At 40.0% G+C, this 20758-nt stretch overlaps 1 protein-coding gene across 3 annotated transcripts in view; it reads right to left on the bottom strand.

Moving 5' to 3' along the window:
* Positions 1-20758, bottom strand: part of LOC134181662 (centrosome-associated protein 350-like) — a 33114-nt gene that overhangs the window by 4939 nt on the left and 7417 nt on the right. The window contains exons 6-19 of one of the 3 annotated variants that reach the window (XM_062648925.1): positions 18721-19283; positions 17762-17935; positions 16385-16487; positions 16278-16327; positions 14468-14795; positions 13695-14138; positions 13226-13269; positions 13073-13159; positions 12926-13015; positions 11427-11484; positions 10858-11363; positions 4427-4849; positions 2817-3152; positions 1051-1437 (exon numbers count right to left, since the gene is read on the bottom strand). In XM_062648925.1, the coding sequence (XP_062504909.1) occupies positions 1051-1437; positions 2817-3152; positions 4427-4849; positions 10858-11363; positions 11427-11484; positions 12926-13015; positions 13073-13159; positions 13226-13269; positions 13695-14138; positions 14468-14795; positions 16278-16327; positions 16385-16487; positions 17762-17935; positions 18721-19283 (3593 nt within the window). Of the gene's footprint in view, positions 1-1050; positions 1438-2816; positions 3153-4426; positions 4850-10857; positions 11364-11426; positions 11485-12925; positions 13160-13225; positions 13270-13694; positions 14139-14467; positions 14796-16277; positions 16328-16384; positions 16488-17761; positions 17936-18720; positions 19284-20758 lie in introns of all 3 variants that reach the window. The other 2 variants (XM_062648923.1, XM_062648924.1) reach the window with 2 other exon arrangements.

Below are 20758 nucleotides of genomic sequence, written 5' to 3'. Positions count from 1 at the left end.
ATTAACAGTCTAAACAGACTTTAGTGGCTGGCCAAGAATATGTAAAACAGCTAGCAGTCAGTTATATGCAGACAAGCCAAAGCGGACATGGCTGATTCTACACTACAGTGGAGTTCCCACTTCTGATTACAATCTAATACCCCGTTTACACTGGCAGTCGAGAACGGTTCTCGAGTTCTAGAATAGTTCCCAGTAGCAGTGTAAATGCTCTGTTCTCGTGGCGTTCTGTTCCAGAACAGAACCCAAAGACGAGTGGTTCCAGAACCATTCCAGAATAGTTCCAGGTGCAGTGTAAACTCTCCCGCACCCCAGAACAGTACTGACGCAAGCGTAATTCTTCTTGTAGTTTCCCGGATATCGCTACGGCGGCGTAGAGTGATGGTGAGACGATGAAACTCATCGAATTGTGGGGGAGGACTCTATACAACGGCTCTTTGAGTGTAGCCGTAGGAACAAAGATGTATATGGAAAAATTGCTAGGGACATGGAGGCTGCTGGCTACACTCGAAGCCAGAAACAAATTTCTTCCAAGCTGAAGAAATTAAAGTATGAATATCGTACAGTAGAATAAAGGATACAGTGACTCGAGGCACAGTAACGTGCATTACATCTTTCTCTCCTAAAGGTCTGGGAGTTCGAGGACATCGAGGCGTCAGAACGGCTAAGCTGGATGCAGTGTAAACGGGTGCCAGAACAGCTCCCAGAACAATTCTCAGAACTGTTCCCAGTGTAAACGAGGTATAAAACACTTCTAGACATCATTGCTTTAGATAACATAAATTAGTGTGTCAATATAACTATTTCTTTTCAGGATGGTAACATTTGGGTTATCAGTAAAACAAAGTTTCAGTACTTTGAAGTTGCTAACTCCAAGGAAAAAGCAATACCACAATCTTAACTGTTTCATCAAAGATACGTAGTCATTCTATATAGTGAGTAACCCACAAGTGAATAAGAAAGGTGCTGCTCTGCCGTATTATTTCTAAATTATTTAGTTTTGTCTGACATAGCAAGTCAGTGCAGACTATATATAAATCATGAACTCCTCACCTGATCCACCACACCGTTGCTTTCTGGTTTGCTTTCCTCTGCTGTCGCCGTGACTTCAGAATCTTCAAACTGCATTGAATAAGTGACCGTAGGTGTTCCCTCTTCCCTTGTTCCTGTCCCTTTTTCTTCTTTTGAATTGACCAAGCTCTTTGTTGTTAAATCAATATTTACAGTACTGACACAATGTCCTTGAGAATGCACACTTGTGCGCCCAGACACAAGATTGCCACTCTCATTAGACAGTTCAACTGTAACTTCTTTTGTCCTGTCTGGTAGTGCAGATGACAATGAGGTGTAATCTTTGGCTGCTGTGTGAGACATTGTAGCAGAACTTTCAAAGCCCCTTTGAGAGGCTGAACTTTGGTCATGCTCTGTTGTGTATTTTGACTAAACAACAAATGAACACATCACACTTATGAACAACACCAAAATAATAACTGGCAACACAACGTGAGGACAAAGACTGAATAGATGAAACAAATAGAACAGAGACAGTCAGTGAGACAGAAACACAGAAAGACAGAGACAGAGAAACAGAGAGACAGACAGACAAAGTTTTTATTTGACTCAATCTGTAAAACTGCAATACCATACATTCAACAAACCAAGCCGTTGTAATGATTAACTAATGGATGATTAATTAATGGTTGTGGTCTAAATGTCCACATCGAAAAGGTGGTTCTTAACTATGCCAAGAAAGTGTCACTTAATCTTCTGCCCTAATTACACTTCCATAATACAAGAGAAAATTGTTTGAGTGATCTATTTCAAAGATCAGTTTCAGTGCTGCAAGCATCGACATCTCTTGACTTCTTTAAAAGAGTTTGAGCTAGTTTTTCTCCCAAACCCAAAATGTTCAAACCAAGAGTTATTGCATCAGGTCTTGATCTGCTAAGGTTTTCGTTAATACTTAGATATCTTCTTCATTTCTTGTTTCTCTGCTGCATATCCCACCTCATCAGCAGCTCTATGAAGAGAGCTTATGCTCCAAGGGTGAGCCATACTATCTAACTGATGTTAGAGCCATTTGATGCACTGAAGATGACTGTCAGACAACATACTGTATCTGGCCTATTGTCTGTCTCTAAGTATTGGTTCTGAGTACCTTGCAGTTGCGCAGTTGGAGTGTGTTCAGGCAGCTGCTCCAGATATTTACCATTGTTTGTGTTGCCAGATTGGCCTACCGCTGAACTTAAATATACAATTACAAGGTCATGGTCATATCGGTAGTGATAACAAGTTCCATCCAGATCATGTCCACAGTTAATTGCACTAGTTAATGCATAGAGTAAAGGGATGCACTGTCCAATTAAGCTTCAGAAAAGAAGACAAATAAAATTCATTGGATCAATGACATGCCTTTCTGAAGAAGGAGGAATGATTTCAACCATGCTGGATCCAGTACCTCTTCCTCTTAATCTTAGTGGAATAAGAAACCGAGTCTCTTGGAGTTGGTGCAGTTGTTACAATATCTGCTAGACTGCAATATCTGAACTTAGACTGTGTTACATACATACTAGTAGTGTTCTACTTGAAGTTGACATAAATGTTGTCTGACAATGTGGGAAAGCGGTAAGGCATAAACATAAACAGAGACAAAAAGTGCACAAACACATGGTGAAAAATTATTCTACTGAAATCCAATAATAACACTTCACCAACAAATCTGCCAACCCATGCACGGCCAGTGTACAAGCAAATGCACTAGCAGCATCAGTAAGAACAAGCAAATGTACTAGCAACATCAGTAAGTAATTGGTACTAACCTGAACTGACAATCCTTTGTCTGAACTTGTCACAGGCACGACATCATCTAGAACAGAAGAATCTCCCTCTTCACTTTGACCATTTCCTATAGTCAAACTGGCCGTGTGCAATGAGCCACTGGTAGTAATCTCACTCGCTGATGACATCATACTGTGGTCTTGATCACTTGTCATGGTGGCTTGCTCTTGTTGTTTTACAAAGTGGTCAAAACGACCTTTCATTACACTATCTACTGCTGCTGTTACTGCTGCTGTCACTGTTGAGACGTCATTAAGTGAACCTGAAGGAACCGACCTTTGAGCTTGAGTTGAACTAGCAACAGCAGTGGTATGAATCTAACACAAAGAAAGTAAAGTCATCAGTTCACATATCCAGCTGGCTATGTAGCTACCAAGCTCTTAGTCAATGGAAACAATACATAATATAAAAATCAAGCAAAAACAATTGAATACACTATTTATCATTGCATGTGTAATATAGTGTGAAACAGGTACTTCCTAACCCAGCAACATTTACATACTGGTCTGTAGTAATTGTGCAAGCAGCATTCTCAGTCCACTTTATTACATCCTGACATGCATGTAAACGCACAAGCAACCAATAAAAGAGCACAATGTACTGATACATGGTGAGTGCAACTTCATCCAGTCTTCATGATTGCAGAGACAAAACATTCTCCCATATCCTTCAATCAATAATGTTGGTCAAATTAATATACCATTAATATAAACTGTTACATCATCCTTTGCAGTTGATTCATCTGATGTGGGTTGATGTGGGTAGATGCAGCAACATTGCGCAACAGAACGAACTGCTGTCCGTCACATATTATGAACCCAGTTTCAGACTGCAGATTCTGTGGAAACTATATTACATTAATGATGTGCTAAACACTGATGACACGCTAAACACATTTACACAGTTAGTCCAACCTAATACTACATGCCAAGCTACTGAAAGTTCTCATTTCAGATCCATAGACATAATAATACATTTTGACAAAATAATTAGGAGCAAGAATATTGCCAAACTATAGATATCTATAAGGACTACTACAGTGTGCTAAAGCACACGATATTGTATTGCCACCACCAAACAAACTTAACTTTTCAGAATAATTAGTTCAAGAAATCCATAATTAGAAACATAAGTAACTACAAAATAAAACATTTATTTGCCATAAACTTACAATAAGTGTTCATTACATTCACGTTAATAGCAACAGCAAAAAGTGTCTTAGCACAATATCATAGTACACACAAAAAGAGAAATATACTAAAACTAGAAATAAATTTGATTTGCATATGACAAAATGTCATGTGTCAGGCATGTTTCAAGTTAAGCCTGGTTCACAATATTGACGCCGACGTCAACGTCAACAATAGAAATGGATCCTATTCCAGCGTCGACGTCGGCATCAACATCAAAGGATGCCGCCGACGTCGAGGCGGTTTCTCTGAAGTTTGACGCTCAATTGAGCGTCGGCGTCATATTGTGAACCAGGCTTAAGTGCCATTTTCCTATCTGTAAATGAGAACATAAACCATGAAACAACATTTACCATGGCAACCTGTGACCAGCTAATAACATCTACCACTTGCATACCTACCAGGTCTAATTCTTTCTTCATATCAGCTACTTGTTGTAGTACTTCCGTTTGACTTTTCGTTGCAGCCTGTACAGCTTCCTCTGCACTTTTCCTGGCACTTGTCATCTCTTTTCTGGACTGGTGCAAGCTTTCTCTTATTGCACTTTGTTCATTTATAAACTGCCTTTCAACTGCTGCCATTTCTTTCTTTACTTTCTGAGCCAAACTCTCCATCTCCTGTTTGTGCTGCTCCTGCCTTCCTTTCAGTAGTCGTGACACAGACACGGTCTCTTGCTGTGCCAGAGAGACAGAATGTACTCTCTCTAATGAGCTTAATTGGTGCATACTTTCATCAATGGACTCAAGAAGATGCAGTTCTGTAGCAAACTGACGCCCAAGAGCACCAGGAGAGAAACGTCTGTCGGTACCAGAACCATCAACCGGCTGTAAACAATAAAAGTTTCAACATCTAATCACCCAATCTCTACAAGTTCAACTCATACAATATCACTACTCAAAATTGACAGCCTGGTTTCCTGTGGCCAAGTCACCAATTTTTAAAAAAATTTGCAGTCTGACTAGCAAGAGTCTACTGTAGTCGTGTGTACACATGTTTACAACAATTTCCAACACTTCACACAAAGTAAACCTTTCCCAGAGTGTACATAACTTATGTTTATATATTGCCAGTAAACTGTATGGCTTCTATATCATAATAATTCAATCTGAACTCAATGATTCAAGCTGTAGTCATGGAAACAACCATTAGCTTACAGGCTAAACCAACGAGAATTAATGAGACCACATCATCATATGCTTCAGAGCATAGTCACAGCGCCATCTAGAATACTAAGCAATTACTGTAGTAGCAATTTCTAAAATCTCCTATCGCTCACAGAAAAATTACTACTTTGTGTGTGTGTGTGTGTGTGTGTGTGTGTGTGTGTGTGTGTGTGTGTGTGTGTGTGTGTGTGTGTGTTGGAAGGTGGGTTCTATTTCCAGTAGCAGCACCATCTGCTACCAAGCGTGTACACCAATTTCGAATAGTGGAGAAGCCCTTACATATAAGGGTTAGCTGCGAAATAAGCAGGTTTAACCTGGCAAATAAGCAGTCGCGGACAGTCTGGCGGCAGTGCCATCAGAGTGTGATAAGACAATAGATGGCACTATTTTACCTTGAAAATATCAAATGTGTTCTATGATGTTACTGGACATGGCAAGTTTGACTCCATTAAATAGGCCATTGCCAAAGTCTGAATTGGTCAGAGGAGCATTTCAGCACAGCATTCGTAAGCAACTGTGGTCACCTTGGCTTTGAAGTGCAGTTCCTTGTTTCAAGATTCTGGACAGCTTACTGGTATGTTGTATGTCTTACACCTGTCAACATTTGGTGAGTTTGGCTGCACACGCCCACCTCACTTTAGTGAATTCAATGTGCAGGTCTTCATGACATGTCTTGGTCTTTACTTCTCTATCTTAGCCCTTAGTCTCGAACCTGCACATCGACGGCTCAGGTGTGATGGTCATTCGATGCTGACTGGAGCAACAATATCGTTCATATCCTGCCTAAGTGTCAGAGCAGCCCTTTTCACGGACACACTGCTCTCTCTATAGGAGAAGGAGTGATAAAAGGAACCCTAAACAAAGCTTGCTTCTCTTATACTCTGTTGGCTTACAGCGGTCAACTGGACATTCAACATGCGGTCGAAAAAACATAATAAACTCAAGTTGAAACTTACACTTGCAACATGGAATATTCAAACCTTACAAGACAATAAAAATAATGTAATAGCCCGTTCACACTAGCACGTCTTCGAAGCCGAGCCGAGCCAGCCCGGGCCAGCTCGGGCCAGAGACTCGAGCCAGCCCCCGTTCACACTGCTTGTGGCGTTAGCGGCTAGCCCGATTAGTAGGCGTGTGTTTTGGCACGCGCGCTACCTTAATATAATTCGTTCAGTCAGTCAAACGCAGAAATGCATATGGTGTCTACGAGAAGAGCGTCAAGCAGGAGAAGATGTCGCATCCACCCTTCATTTCTTCGTCGGCAGCTGCAGCGGCGGGAAACCTGGACTACTTTAGCGTTGCTTTTAGTTCTGGTCAACTCTGCTTCTCCTTTACTTTTCTATAGTCGGTCTTCAATTTTTTGATCTTCTCTCGACACTGCGTGCCTGACCGGTTGTATCCTTCTTCCTGCATACGCGCTGCAAGCTTTGCGTACACTTCTTTATTGCGCGCACAACCTTCAATTTGAACTTGTACACTCTCTTCCCCCCAAAGATCAATCAAAAGAAGGGTTTCTTGTTCTGTCCACGCCATAGTGATGTATAATAGCTAGATTGACACTTTACGCTCATCCTAAAAGAATGCAATTGATATGCATGCTTACCGTCTGCCGCCTGCTGTAGCGTCCAGCCCAGCCCCGTTACCGTTCACACTACATAAACGAGCGGAGCCGAGCCGAGCTGGCCCGGCAAGTTGGGGTGGGCCAGCTCAGCCCGGCTCGGCTCGGCACGGCACGGCTCGGCCCACGTTCACACTACACCTTTCAACCGAGCTGGCCCGGGTCAGCCTGGGCTGGCCCGCTTAAAAACCCTAGTGTGAACGGGCTATAAGTCATGAACGTCGTACTGTTATATGCTAGAAAGCTTAGGTGGTATAACATTGATATTGCCGCACTCAGTGAAACACATTCGGCTGGTGAATCAAATTTGGAAGAAATTGGTGCTGGTTACACCTTCTTCTGGTCAGGTGTGCCAGAAGGCGAGAAACACCAAGCTGGTGTGGGTTTTGCTATTAAAACCAGTACTCTATGCCAGTTTGAATTTCTTCCAAAAAGAATAAACTCTCGTTTAATGTCATTACGTGTGAGTCTTTCACATGATTGATATGCTACACTTATCAGTACCTATGCACCAACTCTCGTGGCTCCAGATGAAGCTAAAGAATGCTTCTATGAAGACTTGACCAGAGTGCTTGATTCGTAACCACAAACTATTTCTGCTTGGGGACTTTAATGCTTGTGTTGGTTGTGACAATTCTGCTTGGAGCAATTGGTGATTAGCCATCATGGTATGGGAAAAGAAAATTCAAATGAAATTCTGCTTCTTTCTACCTGTGCCCAGAATGCCCTTGTAAAAACAAATACTGCCTTTCAACAACTTAATGAATACAAGACACGTGGATGCATCCACGCTCACATCACTGCAGCTTCTGAATTATGTCATTGTAAGGCAACGCGACTTACGAGACATCAGGCTAACTCGAGCTATGAGAGGATCTGGCTGCTGGTCTGACATCTTTTAGTGAGACGTACCAATTCTCTAGTTATCAAAACCAAACACTGTCCAGGCAGATCCAAGTTTGTAAGAAAATTAAGTTTCGAGAATCTACACCTGAATGACTCTAGATGTCAGTTCCAACATATGATACAACAGTCATTAGCAGAACCGATGGATTCTGAAGAAGTCGAGTCCCTCTGGAACGAATTGAAATCACAAACCTACTCATGTGCATCTAAGAGTGTAGGTCATACCAAGCATAAACATCAAGACTGGTTTGACATGAATCATTCTTCTATTTAGAGTCTACTTCAAAGTATGAGCAAGGCTCATAATGATTGGATTACTAACAATAGCTCTAAGTCTAAGAGGCTGATCTACAATCGTCTGCGGCAATCTGTGCAAGTAAAGCTACGGATAATGAAAGAGAAGTGGTGGCAAGATCAAGCACATGCTATACAAAAGGCAGCAGATGAACACGACATGAAGCATTTTATATTAGTTTGAAGACAGTGTACGGTCCTCAGCATAAGGGGTTCACACCCATCTCTTCCAGTGATGGCTTATGTCTACTCACTAATCATAATGAAATTATACAAAGATGGGCTGAACATTTTCAATCAGTTCTGAATCGTTCATCTGTTGTTGATAAAAGTGTTGGAAGAATTACCTGTGGCCACTGCAAAACTAACTCATAGAAAATCCACCTATGGACGAAGTGACTAAGGCAATTGACCAGATGTCATCTGGGAAAGCATCAGGTCAGATCGTTTGCCTTCTGAATCTTCAGATTTTGGTGGTAAACATCTGATAGGAAAGTTGCTTCAACTATATACAGCCATATGGCAACAAGAATTAGTTCCTAAGGACTTCAAAGATGCAACCATAATTCACCTATACAAGTGCAAAGGTGACCGACTGTTCTATCTGTGACAACCATTGTGGCATCTCCTTGTTGTTCACTGCAGAAAAAATTCTAGCTCGCATCATACAGAACAGACTGTCCAGTCATGTCTCTAGTAACATACTTCCAGAGAGCCAATGTGGCTTTTGCTCTGGTCATGGGACTAGATATGATTCTTACAGCCAGGCAATTGCCGAAGAAATGCCGTTAACAGCACAAAGATCTTTTCAGTCTTTGTGACCTTACTAAGGCTTTTGACACCGTGAATAGAAACCTCTTGTGGAAAATCCTGTCTAGGATTGGTTGTCCTAGCAAACTTGTCAACATAATAAGATCTTTTCATGATGATATGACAGCCAAGGTGATACACAATGGAGATTCATCAAATTTATTTGAAGTCACCAACGGCGTCAAACAAGGCTGTGTCCTGGCACCTTTCTTATTCAATGTGTTCTTTGCAATGATGTTGAATGTTGCATTCAAGAATTGTAACAAAGGTATTTACCTTCAATCACGTGCTGATGAAAGTATCTTTAACTTCTGTTGATTAAATTAACGCAAAGACAAAAATCAGAGATATCTTGGTAATGGACTTGCTTTGCAGACGCTTGCGCTCTCGTTGCCCATTCTCTAGAAGATATCCAGTTTATCATGGACTGCTTTGCCAATGCGGCACAGAGGTTTGGAATTACTATCATTTGAAAAAGACAGAAGTTTTGCTACAGCCAAAGTCTGGTGCTATATACGCACCTCCAACTGTGAAGGTGAATGGAAGTGCACTCAAATCAGTTGAGAAGTTCACATATTTGAGAAGTTCATTATCACAAAACCCTGTTCTAGATGACAAAATTGCTATGTGTCTGAACAAAGCTAGTGTTGCTTTTGGTAGCTTTACAGGACAGCTTTGGAATGAACATGGAATCGTGATAGTTACGAAAGTAAAGGTATATCGTGCTGTTATTATTGCCACTCTACTCTATGGTTGTGAGACCTGGACTTTGTACAGGAGACACATCAGACAACTAGACAGAATGCACATGTGCTGTCTCCGCAACATAGCGAATGGCAAGATTAACTACCCAACACAAAAGTTTTGAAAAAATGTAAAATATCAGTAATCAAAGCATTTCTTGTGCAGTCCCAACTTCATTGGTGTGGACATGTGTGTCGCATGACTGATGAGAGGCTGCCCAAAGCTGTCTTTAAGGTCAGCTAAGAGATGGAAGTAGACAGAAGATACGCTATAAAGATACCTTGAAATCCAATATAACATTATGTGGTGTTGTGAATGTATCCAAATGAGAAAACATTGCATCAGATCAGACGGTATTGAGAGCTGTTTGCAAGGAGTCAGCAACAATCTTTGAGAACCAACGAGTTGACTCATTGAAATGAAAAAGACAGAAGAGAAAAGCCGCTTAGCCATCGCAAACGGGCTACATATGTGATATATGTGGTCAATCCTGTGGGGCTCAGATTGGTTTATACAGACATAGACAAAGCCATGACTGAGATTAGTCGTTCCGACTACTCATTCCATAGTGTGTGTGAGTTCTTGTAAGAGCTATATTAGTCAGCGCCTCCCCGTGGTGACCCCTGGTTAACAGTGTTTCATTCTGTGAACACTGGCTAAAGCTGACTAGAGTCTTGGAGTTTTTTTATCATGAGTACAGGGTATTGAATCACTAAGTTCATGCCAAGGCTTCCCTTGCAGAGGCTTCGCAACCATCTCAAGGTGAGATATCAAATGAGGCACGTAAAGCAATCCAGCTGCTTTTAATGGTTTGGAACATTGGAGAGAGAGAATGGGGGTATGTGCTCTGGTGGCAGTCAAGGATGTGATGTGTGAGGTGTGCTCCAGGACCTTCAGAAGACAGAGGGGCAAGGCAAGGCACAAGTATATGAAAGAAAGAAAGAAACCTATAAGGGAACAACAAAGTGCAATCCAATGTTCAAACAGTTTGAAATGGTTCCGGAGTACAGGAGGATTGACGGTTCACAGATGTTTAGATTTCTAGAAACTTGCATTATTCCACAATCAGACTTGTTGCCTCTTGGAAGCAAGCGTGACCGTGTTACAGTAGCGGTGTAACAGGACAAGACAGGTGTGTGTGTGTGTGTGTGTGTGTGTGTGTGTGTGTGTGTGTGTGTGTGTGTGTGTGCGTGTGCGCGCACACGTGCATATTCAATGTGTAGTTAGGGTATCTCCTCAACTTTCGCAAAACAATTACCATAGGAAGAGAGATTTAGTTACCTCACTAGTTCCTTACCTTGTCTGCCGTAATTCTGCTATTTTCGGGTTCTGCCCTTGGTTCAATTCCCTTAGTGTGATCTGATACATGAACTTGAGGTGAAACATCGGAACTAGTCTCCATGTGGTCTTGATCAATCAATAACGTGTTCTGTTCATCACTCTCAGAAGTGAATGAAGACCTGGAAGAAATCACACTAGTTTCCTCTCCTTGCCCAGTCATGCCCTCTTCTTGAGCTTTCTCAGGTTCTCTTAAAATTTCTGTAGTCTCATCTTGTATCAAACTGTGTGTTGAACCTATGTCACTTTCACTCTCATTTCTCATCTCATTGTCATCTCTTCTTTCTTCCACTAGTCCAGCTGACTCAGTCACATATTCACTAAAATCATCTTCATATTTCCACATTTCATTGGACGTTTGCCTTGCTGATGCATTTTCAGTTTGCCTTCTTGTAAAGATGTTGATTACGCTATAGCGATCACCTTTATGTTGCTGCCATGGTAGCACACCAGTCTGCTTAGGTGCTGCATAAGTAAATTGAAAATATTAAAATTAATACAAAATATTACATTGCATAGCAGACATACAACGATAAGGTCCTTGCACTTGAGAAGACGTTAGTGGTTGATTCACAGCTCGATTTGACTAAAATAAACATATAATTTAATTCAATGTACAGTCGCGTGTTACTTATCCAACACGCCCGGTTATCCGACAGGTTAATCTTGTCATGTGGGTGATCACGTGGCTGGTCAGCTGCATACGTGCATGTGTACATCCACGTGCATGTCACTAGTTTGAGAGTGAGTTCAAGCGTTTCTTCTCGTTAAATTCTACATTCATTCTACATCTACATTCAGTATACCTAATGTGAAAAAAATGCCGTATAATATGAACAATAGTTGAGTTCATAACAGCCCCAGTTGTCCAACATTTTCACTTATCCAACAAAGGGCCGATCCCAGGGGGTCAGATAAGTGACACGCGACTGTAATTCAAATGCTCTTATCTTAGCAACGCATTCAACTTGCAAATTAATTACACAAACAGTAAAGCCTCTCTAGAAACCACCTCTCAATGACCACTTCACTAGATACACAAATCTGCACCATACATTTCTACCTCTGCTAAGCAATCACTGTGCAAAACAATCTATGATGCCTAATTTAGCAAACATAGAGCAGTTAATGACCTCAACTATTTACCAGTAGTTTGCGTTAAACAAACAGTTAACCAAATTCTATCTGTTCACTTGTGCAGTATGTGTCAGAACTTTGTCTCCAAAACAAATGTGAACAACTGCTAGTAAATTTCCGATTGCAAACAAGAGCTAGTCTAAAATAAGCAATAACAAGCCACTAAAACTGATGGTTTCCTTTTGTTCATAATCTAGTCAACTTTAATGTATTAAAGTATTGCTTGCTTGAGTTGTGTTACCATTCAATAGCCATCCTCTTTTGAAAACCAATTACAAGTGCTTCAGTAGATACACTGCACTGGTGCACCAAATTTCAGCATTTAACACATTTCGGACTTTCAAAACATAAACGATGGTGTCTGACTAAGCAAGAAAAAGTTGATTCTAGTAGACTCAACAAAAGTCTGATTTAAGTCACGTGTGTAACAAAGCAGAGAGTTTCTGACATAAAATTTGCTGTCACAACTAACCACAACAGCAAGACAAGAAGTGACAGGTCTAAGAAAATAAGATGACAAAATATCTTCAGACTTATAATCCGTTAATAAATTTTAGAAAGACGAGGTGAAACTCACATACCACATACCTTTTGCAAATAATCAGACAATGCAGTCATGTCATTAGCAAATAAGCACAAACACATAAAGCATCCAACAACCAGCTATCAACACACTTAGAATCACATCAATGTTTCAGCTCAGTTAATATTAATCAAAGTGTGAACCACTGAACATCCAAACATATCGTTTATAACTTAGTCGACTACACATCTAGCCTCATCCCCAGGCATTTGCCTCACTCCTCCATGCAGCGCTCGCACGTCACATGACTAGGCTACTATACATCCACACCTACAATTCAATTAACATGCAACATGTAACATCATACCCCAGAAGAATATCTCATTCCTATTCCTGCCTCAATGAGTGACTGAGTTGACATTGATGATGATGAGTCTCCATCACGTATTTCACTAATCTGAGAAATCTCATCTCTCTTAGCAACTAAACTATGACTCACTCCTTGACTGCTGACCACTCTTTCTTTGTCTCTTTCAGACACAGTACCAGTTGTCACATGCCTATCAGTTGTCTGATTATCTTGTATAAGTTTAGCATTCTGCTGTTGCAAACAACAGTTATTCATTATTATCACAACTCTGCACCTGGAACTGCAACATACACACACCTGCCATTCATAGAGGTGATGTAGTCCATCCAAACGTGAAACACCTACATGAAACAGAACAAGATGTCTAACTACTACAATTTAACAATAAGCAATCAGTTACACCATTCCATAGAATTGGTAAAGTATAGCAACTATTGTCCTATATGAGCTCAGTGACGAAAAGTGCAAATACAAAAAGCAAAATTGTTTAAAGTACTGCCAAACACAGGATTGATAAGTCAGCATTCGAAAAAAATTAACGGCACTACAGCACTAAACCTTGTAACCATTTCCAACACGCATCCCTCAGTAACTGTAGCAACAAATAAATTCCCCAAGCAACACCACAAAGTCGATTATTTCAAAATACATCTGCATGTAAAGTAACCAAAGCACACTTCCAAAGCGAGGTATGGATTTATCAGTAAAGCTGACTACACAGAATTCCCACCAAGAAAGCAGTTGATGACAGCACAACTGAACTCACCTGGCAAGTCACTTGTTTCGAATACTCTTTCAGTAATGCTTTGCTGGGTTGGATGCTTTTGTGATAAAGAAGTTGTTCCTCTGTCACTAGTAGCTAACACACCAGCCTCTGTTAATTTCATCGTTTCCTGTTTTATCCTCTCTGACAGTAACAATGCAGACTCGTGAAGACTCTGGATCAATGGTGTCTGACGCTCCATTGAGCTACTGGCAGTTGTTGGATGTCTCATTGCTGCCTCTGTCTCCCTGTCTGATTCACTCAGATCAACTTGTAAAACTTCAGGGAGATCGTTAGTCACAAGCTGTTGTGGAGAAGTTGCAGGTGTTTCTGTCTGCTCGTTGTTTTCTTCTTCCTTCAATGCAGGAATGATGAATTTGTCATGCTCATCATGTTCAAGTTCAACTGCACCACTAGTTCTGTCATCAGCAGCATGTAGCATAGCTCCTATAACAAAACACAACCATAACAATCATAATAAGTTATGCTACAAAGGACACCACGTTCTGACTTGCTGATAGCAAACTAAAACACAATGCTGTAACTCCAATTGTAACCATACATAAATTTCCAAACCTACTAATTCTGCAACCTGCCTTCTACTGTCTACATTGTGGTGTGGTGTGATGATGGAGTGTGTGTGTGTGTGTGTGTGTGTGTGTGTGTGTGTGTGTGTGTGTGTGTGTGTGTGTGTGTGTGTGTGTGTGTGTGTGTGTGTGTGTGTGTGTGTGTACATGCACACACGCACCCATCTGCCGAATAAAAACTCATCTGACCTTCCCTTGCCAAATAGTTTTTCTGTGTTCGTCCACTTTCGCGAACCAAACTCGTCACTGTTCTCCTGCCTCCCTGCCATTCTACACTCATGTCACTATTTTCTTTATCCGAGTCTTCATGGACATAAACATCACTGGCCATCTTTCTAGAGAATGTTTCATTCATTTTCAGTCTTTTGTGCTTGGGTAGACAAGCAGCAACATGTCGTCTCTGATAGTCATACAACTGTTGCAGTCTTCGCTGTTTCTCTTCTTGCTGTCTTTCTTTTGCCATCTTCTCCTCTCGTTCTTTCTGTCGACGAGCAGCCATTTTCTTCACCATATAATGCTGAAATGAAAATACCCTAAAATAGTCTGGTACATTTAATATGGAGAAAGACAAAAAAGGTTGACAAACAGAACAAGGTGTCAACAAACAGAAGGACAAGCAACCAAAGCAATACCCATATGATAAGACAATGCTAGTAAGAGTCAGTCTAGAAATACGTGCCTCAAAACCCCAAAATATAAGATCTGACACACAATCTTAAATTTTAAAAACATCTTCAAAAATTATTAAACGATCAAATGTCAGACAATGACGGACAGACAAACAGACATACGAACATAAAAATTAGCAAAAATTTTGAGACTTTAGAAAACGTACACAAAGACCAAATGTACATGAGATAAAGTATAATTATAACTTTACGTATAGCCCCAAATGTATGATGCATTCAGCAGTTCATACTTTGCTCATATACGTGTACTACTTAAACCGATGTACAAAGAAACAAATTTTGACATACAAAACAGACACAACACACAGACACACACTGACAGACAAACAAACAGACAAAAGAAAAACAGATACAGTAGCAAACAAAAGAGACAGACAGATTAAGAGACAGAGAAACCAACCATTTCTGCCTGGTTGTGTCTACTTATCAATATTCAATTATTTTGATCTCGTTTACCAATGCAACCTGAATAGGTCTAAATTTTACTACAAAGTGCAGTATTATGTCATGAAGGTAGTGAAAACAGTTGTTATATCCAGACCATTCCCACACCACAATCATTCCTGTATGCAAGTGTTTTATGTTTCTGTCTTTTGAAACACAGAAACTATTTGCCTTACATGTGTTTCTAATACTGTACATCAACAAATGTTCATAACCTTCCCTCATGCTTCTTCAACACGTGCGTGGAAGTAACAGCGAGGCTCCATAAACATCCGGGTAAATACCTGTCGACGTCCGTACTTTGTCCTCAATGAATTATAATTTCATGGCTTGCAAAAGCCAATTCGTCGACTAAAGCGATAGGTTCCAAACAGGAGTGTCTTGGTGAACTTATTTCTACTCCAAGCTTTGCAATTAGTCCTGCTATTGCTGCTTACCATGGTTAGTGAGTTTTTCGGATGTTGTCTGCATAGCCCTAGGAGCCACATGGACTTTACTCTTGTGCGCTTAGTAGAATGACTATGAAATAATAAAATCCAAGTATTGATGAATATCTAAACTACAAAAGTTAGTAAGTGATTTAAGTTAGTAAATTCTTGCAATTTACAAAATTTACAAAATTTACAAAAAATTAAATACAGTAGGTTACGGACATTTTTTGATTTAAAGAATGTTTCTGCACTGTACCTACTGTTGTTTCAACACTCTACACATAACACTTTGCATTTAAGAGTTGACAAATTAATCAAAATTGGTTGGCACTTAAGTTAAAATGAGGGATTACAGGAAACTGGTTGGCAAGAAGCTTTAATTCTATCATATAGAATTTACAGTACACAGCAAACTATGTAAAAAATCAGTCTAACCTTCACTTCTCCAGCATTGTAATGACGTACTTTCTCAGTAGGATACACACCTGACAAACATGACATCAGCACAGCCTACATTATGTATTGCTATCTGTGCCATTTACTATGATTGGATGTCGAAACAGCGTGTGTAAAAGCACCATCACTTCTTATTTCTCTCTTTCGTTTGATGATGTATGGTTTAGTCTCAACTTTCTTCCCTGTATCCTGTAAAAGATCCAGATGCGAACATCAACCTTACAATAATGCTACAAGCACTACAGACACTATACATGTTATTCTTGACTGTTAAGGTACCTGTTGAGTGATCTGCTAATATTTAGAAATGACAGACGCAGAAACTGATAAAATTGACATAACATACTGAACTAACACTGTAGTGTTAATGTTGGTTTACTGTTTTTTTTTTGCTGTGTAATTAATAACACATATAGCCTTGTTTGCCGAGTCACACCCCTAGGCAAATGAGTACCCCCCTAGGCAAATGAGTACCCCCTTAACCAAATCTAGGTTCCTACGCCACTGATACGCAGTTTGACCCACAGTTTGAATCATATTCAAGGTCTGGGTATCCGAGGGTACATCGCAGCAAGAGGAATGTCTTGCAACAACCAAGTCTGCTATGCTATTATGAAATCCTGGGGAAAACCCTGAAAGTGAAAAGAAATCTTGACTGACAGCTACCCATCTCTAGTAAGACCATCTTTGACAAATAATGTCAGAAACAATTTCTATCAACCTTCGTCATTCTCTGTACCTCAATGAGTTTCCTAATAATATGCCAAAAATTGTTATTTGTATATGACACTTAAAATAACACTTCGGAGATCTGTGCAGCTTTAGTGTGCAGACGAAATAGCAAGGTCCAATGATCAAGGAAGTTTGCGGAAAGTGTTCCTGAGTAGGGATGAGTGCTTCGTAAACAAAAAATATTAGAACACGATCAACAACAGTATCCATTGCCTTTACTGTGAAAGAATCTCTCAAAACACTGATTACCTCGAATATTGTCAGACGAAAATAAATGCACGAAAAGTCAGTCTGAAAGTAGCATGACAGTTTCCACAGTTCTTGAAGTGGCGAAACAACAGAGAGACCATTTCTGGGAATGTGACTGCGTCAGTAAAGCTCACGTGATCTGATGGCTCGTAAAAATCACGTGGTGGACAAAATTCTTGACACGACCTTATCAGTTCTAAAACGTTCTTAATTAACGTATATCTGTCGTGTTTGCTCTGAGATAGCACCCAGATACCCAACTTGGTTAGTATGGATTTCCCATTAGCGAGCAAAGGCAGAGCCAGCAGCATAGCGCATATTTCCAGAATGCTCCTTTAATGTTATGCACTGATTCAACAGTAAGGCAAGTCCAGTGTTTACTGAACCTGCAAATCTTTTTTGTTACACTGAGTCACTCTAAGTCACTCTATCAGTGGCCAGAGTGAAGTTGACATGTAATTACAAGTGTTCATTATACTGACCTCCTCTCTGTCATTTGTTTCTGATGCCTGCAGTTCAGCTAGGAGTGTAGCAACATTGGATGACAAATTGTTGGCCTTGATATCATGCACAGAATCTCCATTCTCATGTATTTCACTTTCTTCAGTTAACGTCTCTATTGAATGTTGAGACAGCTCAACAGGAACATTATCCACCTGGACAACAGGAACTCATAAAACAAGCAGATCTAGCCAATTAAGACAGCCACAACAATGAAACGTAGTCATAAAACTATGACTACAATCCTGCTTGCCTTGTTGATACACAAACCATCTGGACGATTACAGACCATATACATTACTATAGTTCAAGTCTAATTTATTGCCCATGCATGCATTGTATGAGCAAGAATACAAAACATTAGATTCTGGTGACTTCTTGTAGCTACTAAGCATGTCAGTTAATATTGCATGAGTGAGATTAACGGAAATAAAACAAAGTAATTGCCCAAAGACATGAAATCGTCAGGTCCCATGTTAACCTGCCTTTCCCATGCTTATGTTGTCATGTTATGTGCAATAACTACTCAGTAGCTACACACATATGGCGCTAGTGTCAGCTTAAATTGATCACAAAAGACATTGACAAGCACAGCAGCCTTAGCAATAACCTTCAGACTCCAAAATAAAAAAAAGTGAATTGACTATAGTTGTTTGACTAAAGCAGCTAAAACAAGTAAACTCATTAATGTTAGTCCAGTCCAAAAATATTTCTGCTTCCTGTCGCCCACTGAACCTTTCTAGACATGCATAACCCACATCTTCCAGTAACTAAAATGCTACTCTGGATAATAAGTAATACTTGAAAAAAGTTGCCAAGTTTTTACCACATCCAATACATTATCTAATGTATCTAAGTTGTGATTAACACCCAGCTGTCAATAACAAAATTTTGGAAAATACTTCTATTCCGTAACAAGCAAGACTGCTCATAGCCTTACCATATGAAGATCTTCATTGTCTCTAGTTTCCATCTCACTGTCTCTTGTTGGAGGTAAATGATCTCCATCTTCATTTTCCATTTTCTTTTGTTTCCTCACTTCTCCCAACACTCTACTTCTTATAGCTTGGCCTTGTCTCCATGACGATGCTGTTATCAAATGTTGTCTCTTTGGCTTCCCTTCATTTCCACTGTGAGTCTTCCTTATTGGTACCTTTCTCTTGTCTGTGCTTGCCTTAGAATATTGTCTCAGTTCATTGTCTCTAGTCCTCACAATGGACTGTACATCATTGACCACACGTCCCTTTACTAGCCTTCCTGACTCTATTGCGCTACTATCATGTGACAATGTTGTTCTTGTGTCCACTGATGCCAAAGATGTTTTAAATCTAGTTTGTGCTGTGTTGAATCCCTTGTAGGAAGGAGCACCAGGAGCAGCTGCTATCTTTCGTTTCCTTGGTGAATGAAAATCAGACTCTGCAACAGAATCAGGTACTTGAGCCACAACAATAGGATCTTCTTCCTTATGGTGAGAACGAGTCATAAGGCTTTGTCCTGTTGTCTCTACAAACATTCAAATCACTTGAAATGATTCCAAAACCATTAAAGATACACATCACCCAACCATAACATTCAGAAATTAAACTAAGATATAATTATTAAATCAATAAGCAACCCTACCTAAACAGAGTTGCAAACTACTCACCAACACAATGTTTACTTGTTGTTTCCAACTCTTTACAGTACACAAAACACAACAACACAAACAACTACACATGCAGATGTACAACTACACATGCACAAGTGAAAGTTGACCACTCATATCAATAACTGTAAGGTACCCCTAATTTAATAACTATGCTCCACAAAGCCTCTTCAGTCACAAATGGTAAACTACACACTGCAACACTCATTCATTTACAAGTCAAGGTTAGCCACTACTCATGCTTCACATCACAAATTTCATGCAAGCTCTCCTATGTACTAGATGTTCCTAGCTTAACTATAAAAACATGTCATATTACATGACTTGCAGAGAACAAAGTAATGTGTACCACACATCCAAAATTAACAAAACAAAATGCAAATGTAAGAATAAGAATTCTTGCATTTTATCAGTCATTCAATGCTTACGAAATAAAACAATAAATTACTTTCCTATGGAATAAAAGCACTAATGATGCTCTCCTACATGCCAACTTTGCATTCATTATTACCAGCCTTTTCCAGATGTTCTTAAAGCAAGTATAAAGAAATTCAAACATCTCCCTGAGTGATTGACTACCTCAGCTTGAAAATAGCAAAAGTAAAGAGTAAGCTTGCACCTAAGGCTGTCACAGCCAGTGACCACAGCTGAGTTGGCTGTCTGACATGATCAACAAAACAAGAGCTCTGTTACAAATGTTCTAATCGCTATCTCTACTGCAGTTTAATATTGATATCATGCAGAAGAATCGCTAATGTGCATTAAACATAAGTTCTTCATATTACAGAGAGTACACTAAACATGCACCAAACCAAAGTCTATACACCTTGCCTTTTGGATAGTGAAAGCACTTACATTTAAAAATGATAAGACAAAGAAAACGAAGTGTTACATCAATTCACTGTCGGCAAAGACAAACTCTTGACATAAACAAATAAAACCATCACCACATGCATAACAGAAGTGCCCATGTGCATGCACACACCACACACACATTGAACCTTGAAGCCGCCCATGTTGCAAAGCAACATGATAGAGGTGTTCTGAGTGTACACCCAGAATCAATAGCAATAAAAAAACAGTGGAATATTAACGACCACAGAAACGTTCATGTCTAGTTAGGTCTCCTTGTCTAAGAAAGCTTCTCCCACAAGTACATTGAAAATTACTTGGTTGAGACTAGTTATTGGCTGGACATCCATTTCTCTGCCTGGTCTCCGACACTCTCTCCATACAATCACAACAAAGCTTGAACCAGTCTCCCCTGTCTTGGCACAACTCATACCACATATCACACACACAACACACACACACACACACACACACACACACA

The sequence above is a fragment of the Corticium candelabrum genome, chromosome 6 (genome assembly GCF_963422355.1).
Source record: "Corticium candelabrum chromosome 6, ooCorCand1.1, whole genome shotgun sequence".
In the NCBI taxonomy this organism is placed as follows: Eukaryota; Metazoa; Porifera; class Homoscleromorpha; order Homosclerophorida; family Plakinidae; genus Corticium; species Corticium candelabrum.
This window is presented reverse-complemented; position numbering and strand designations above follow the sequence as displayed.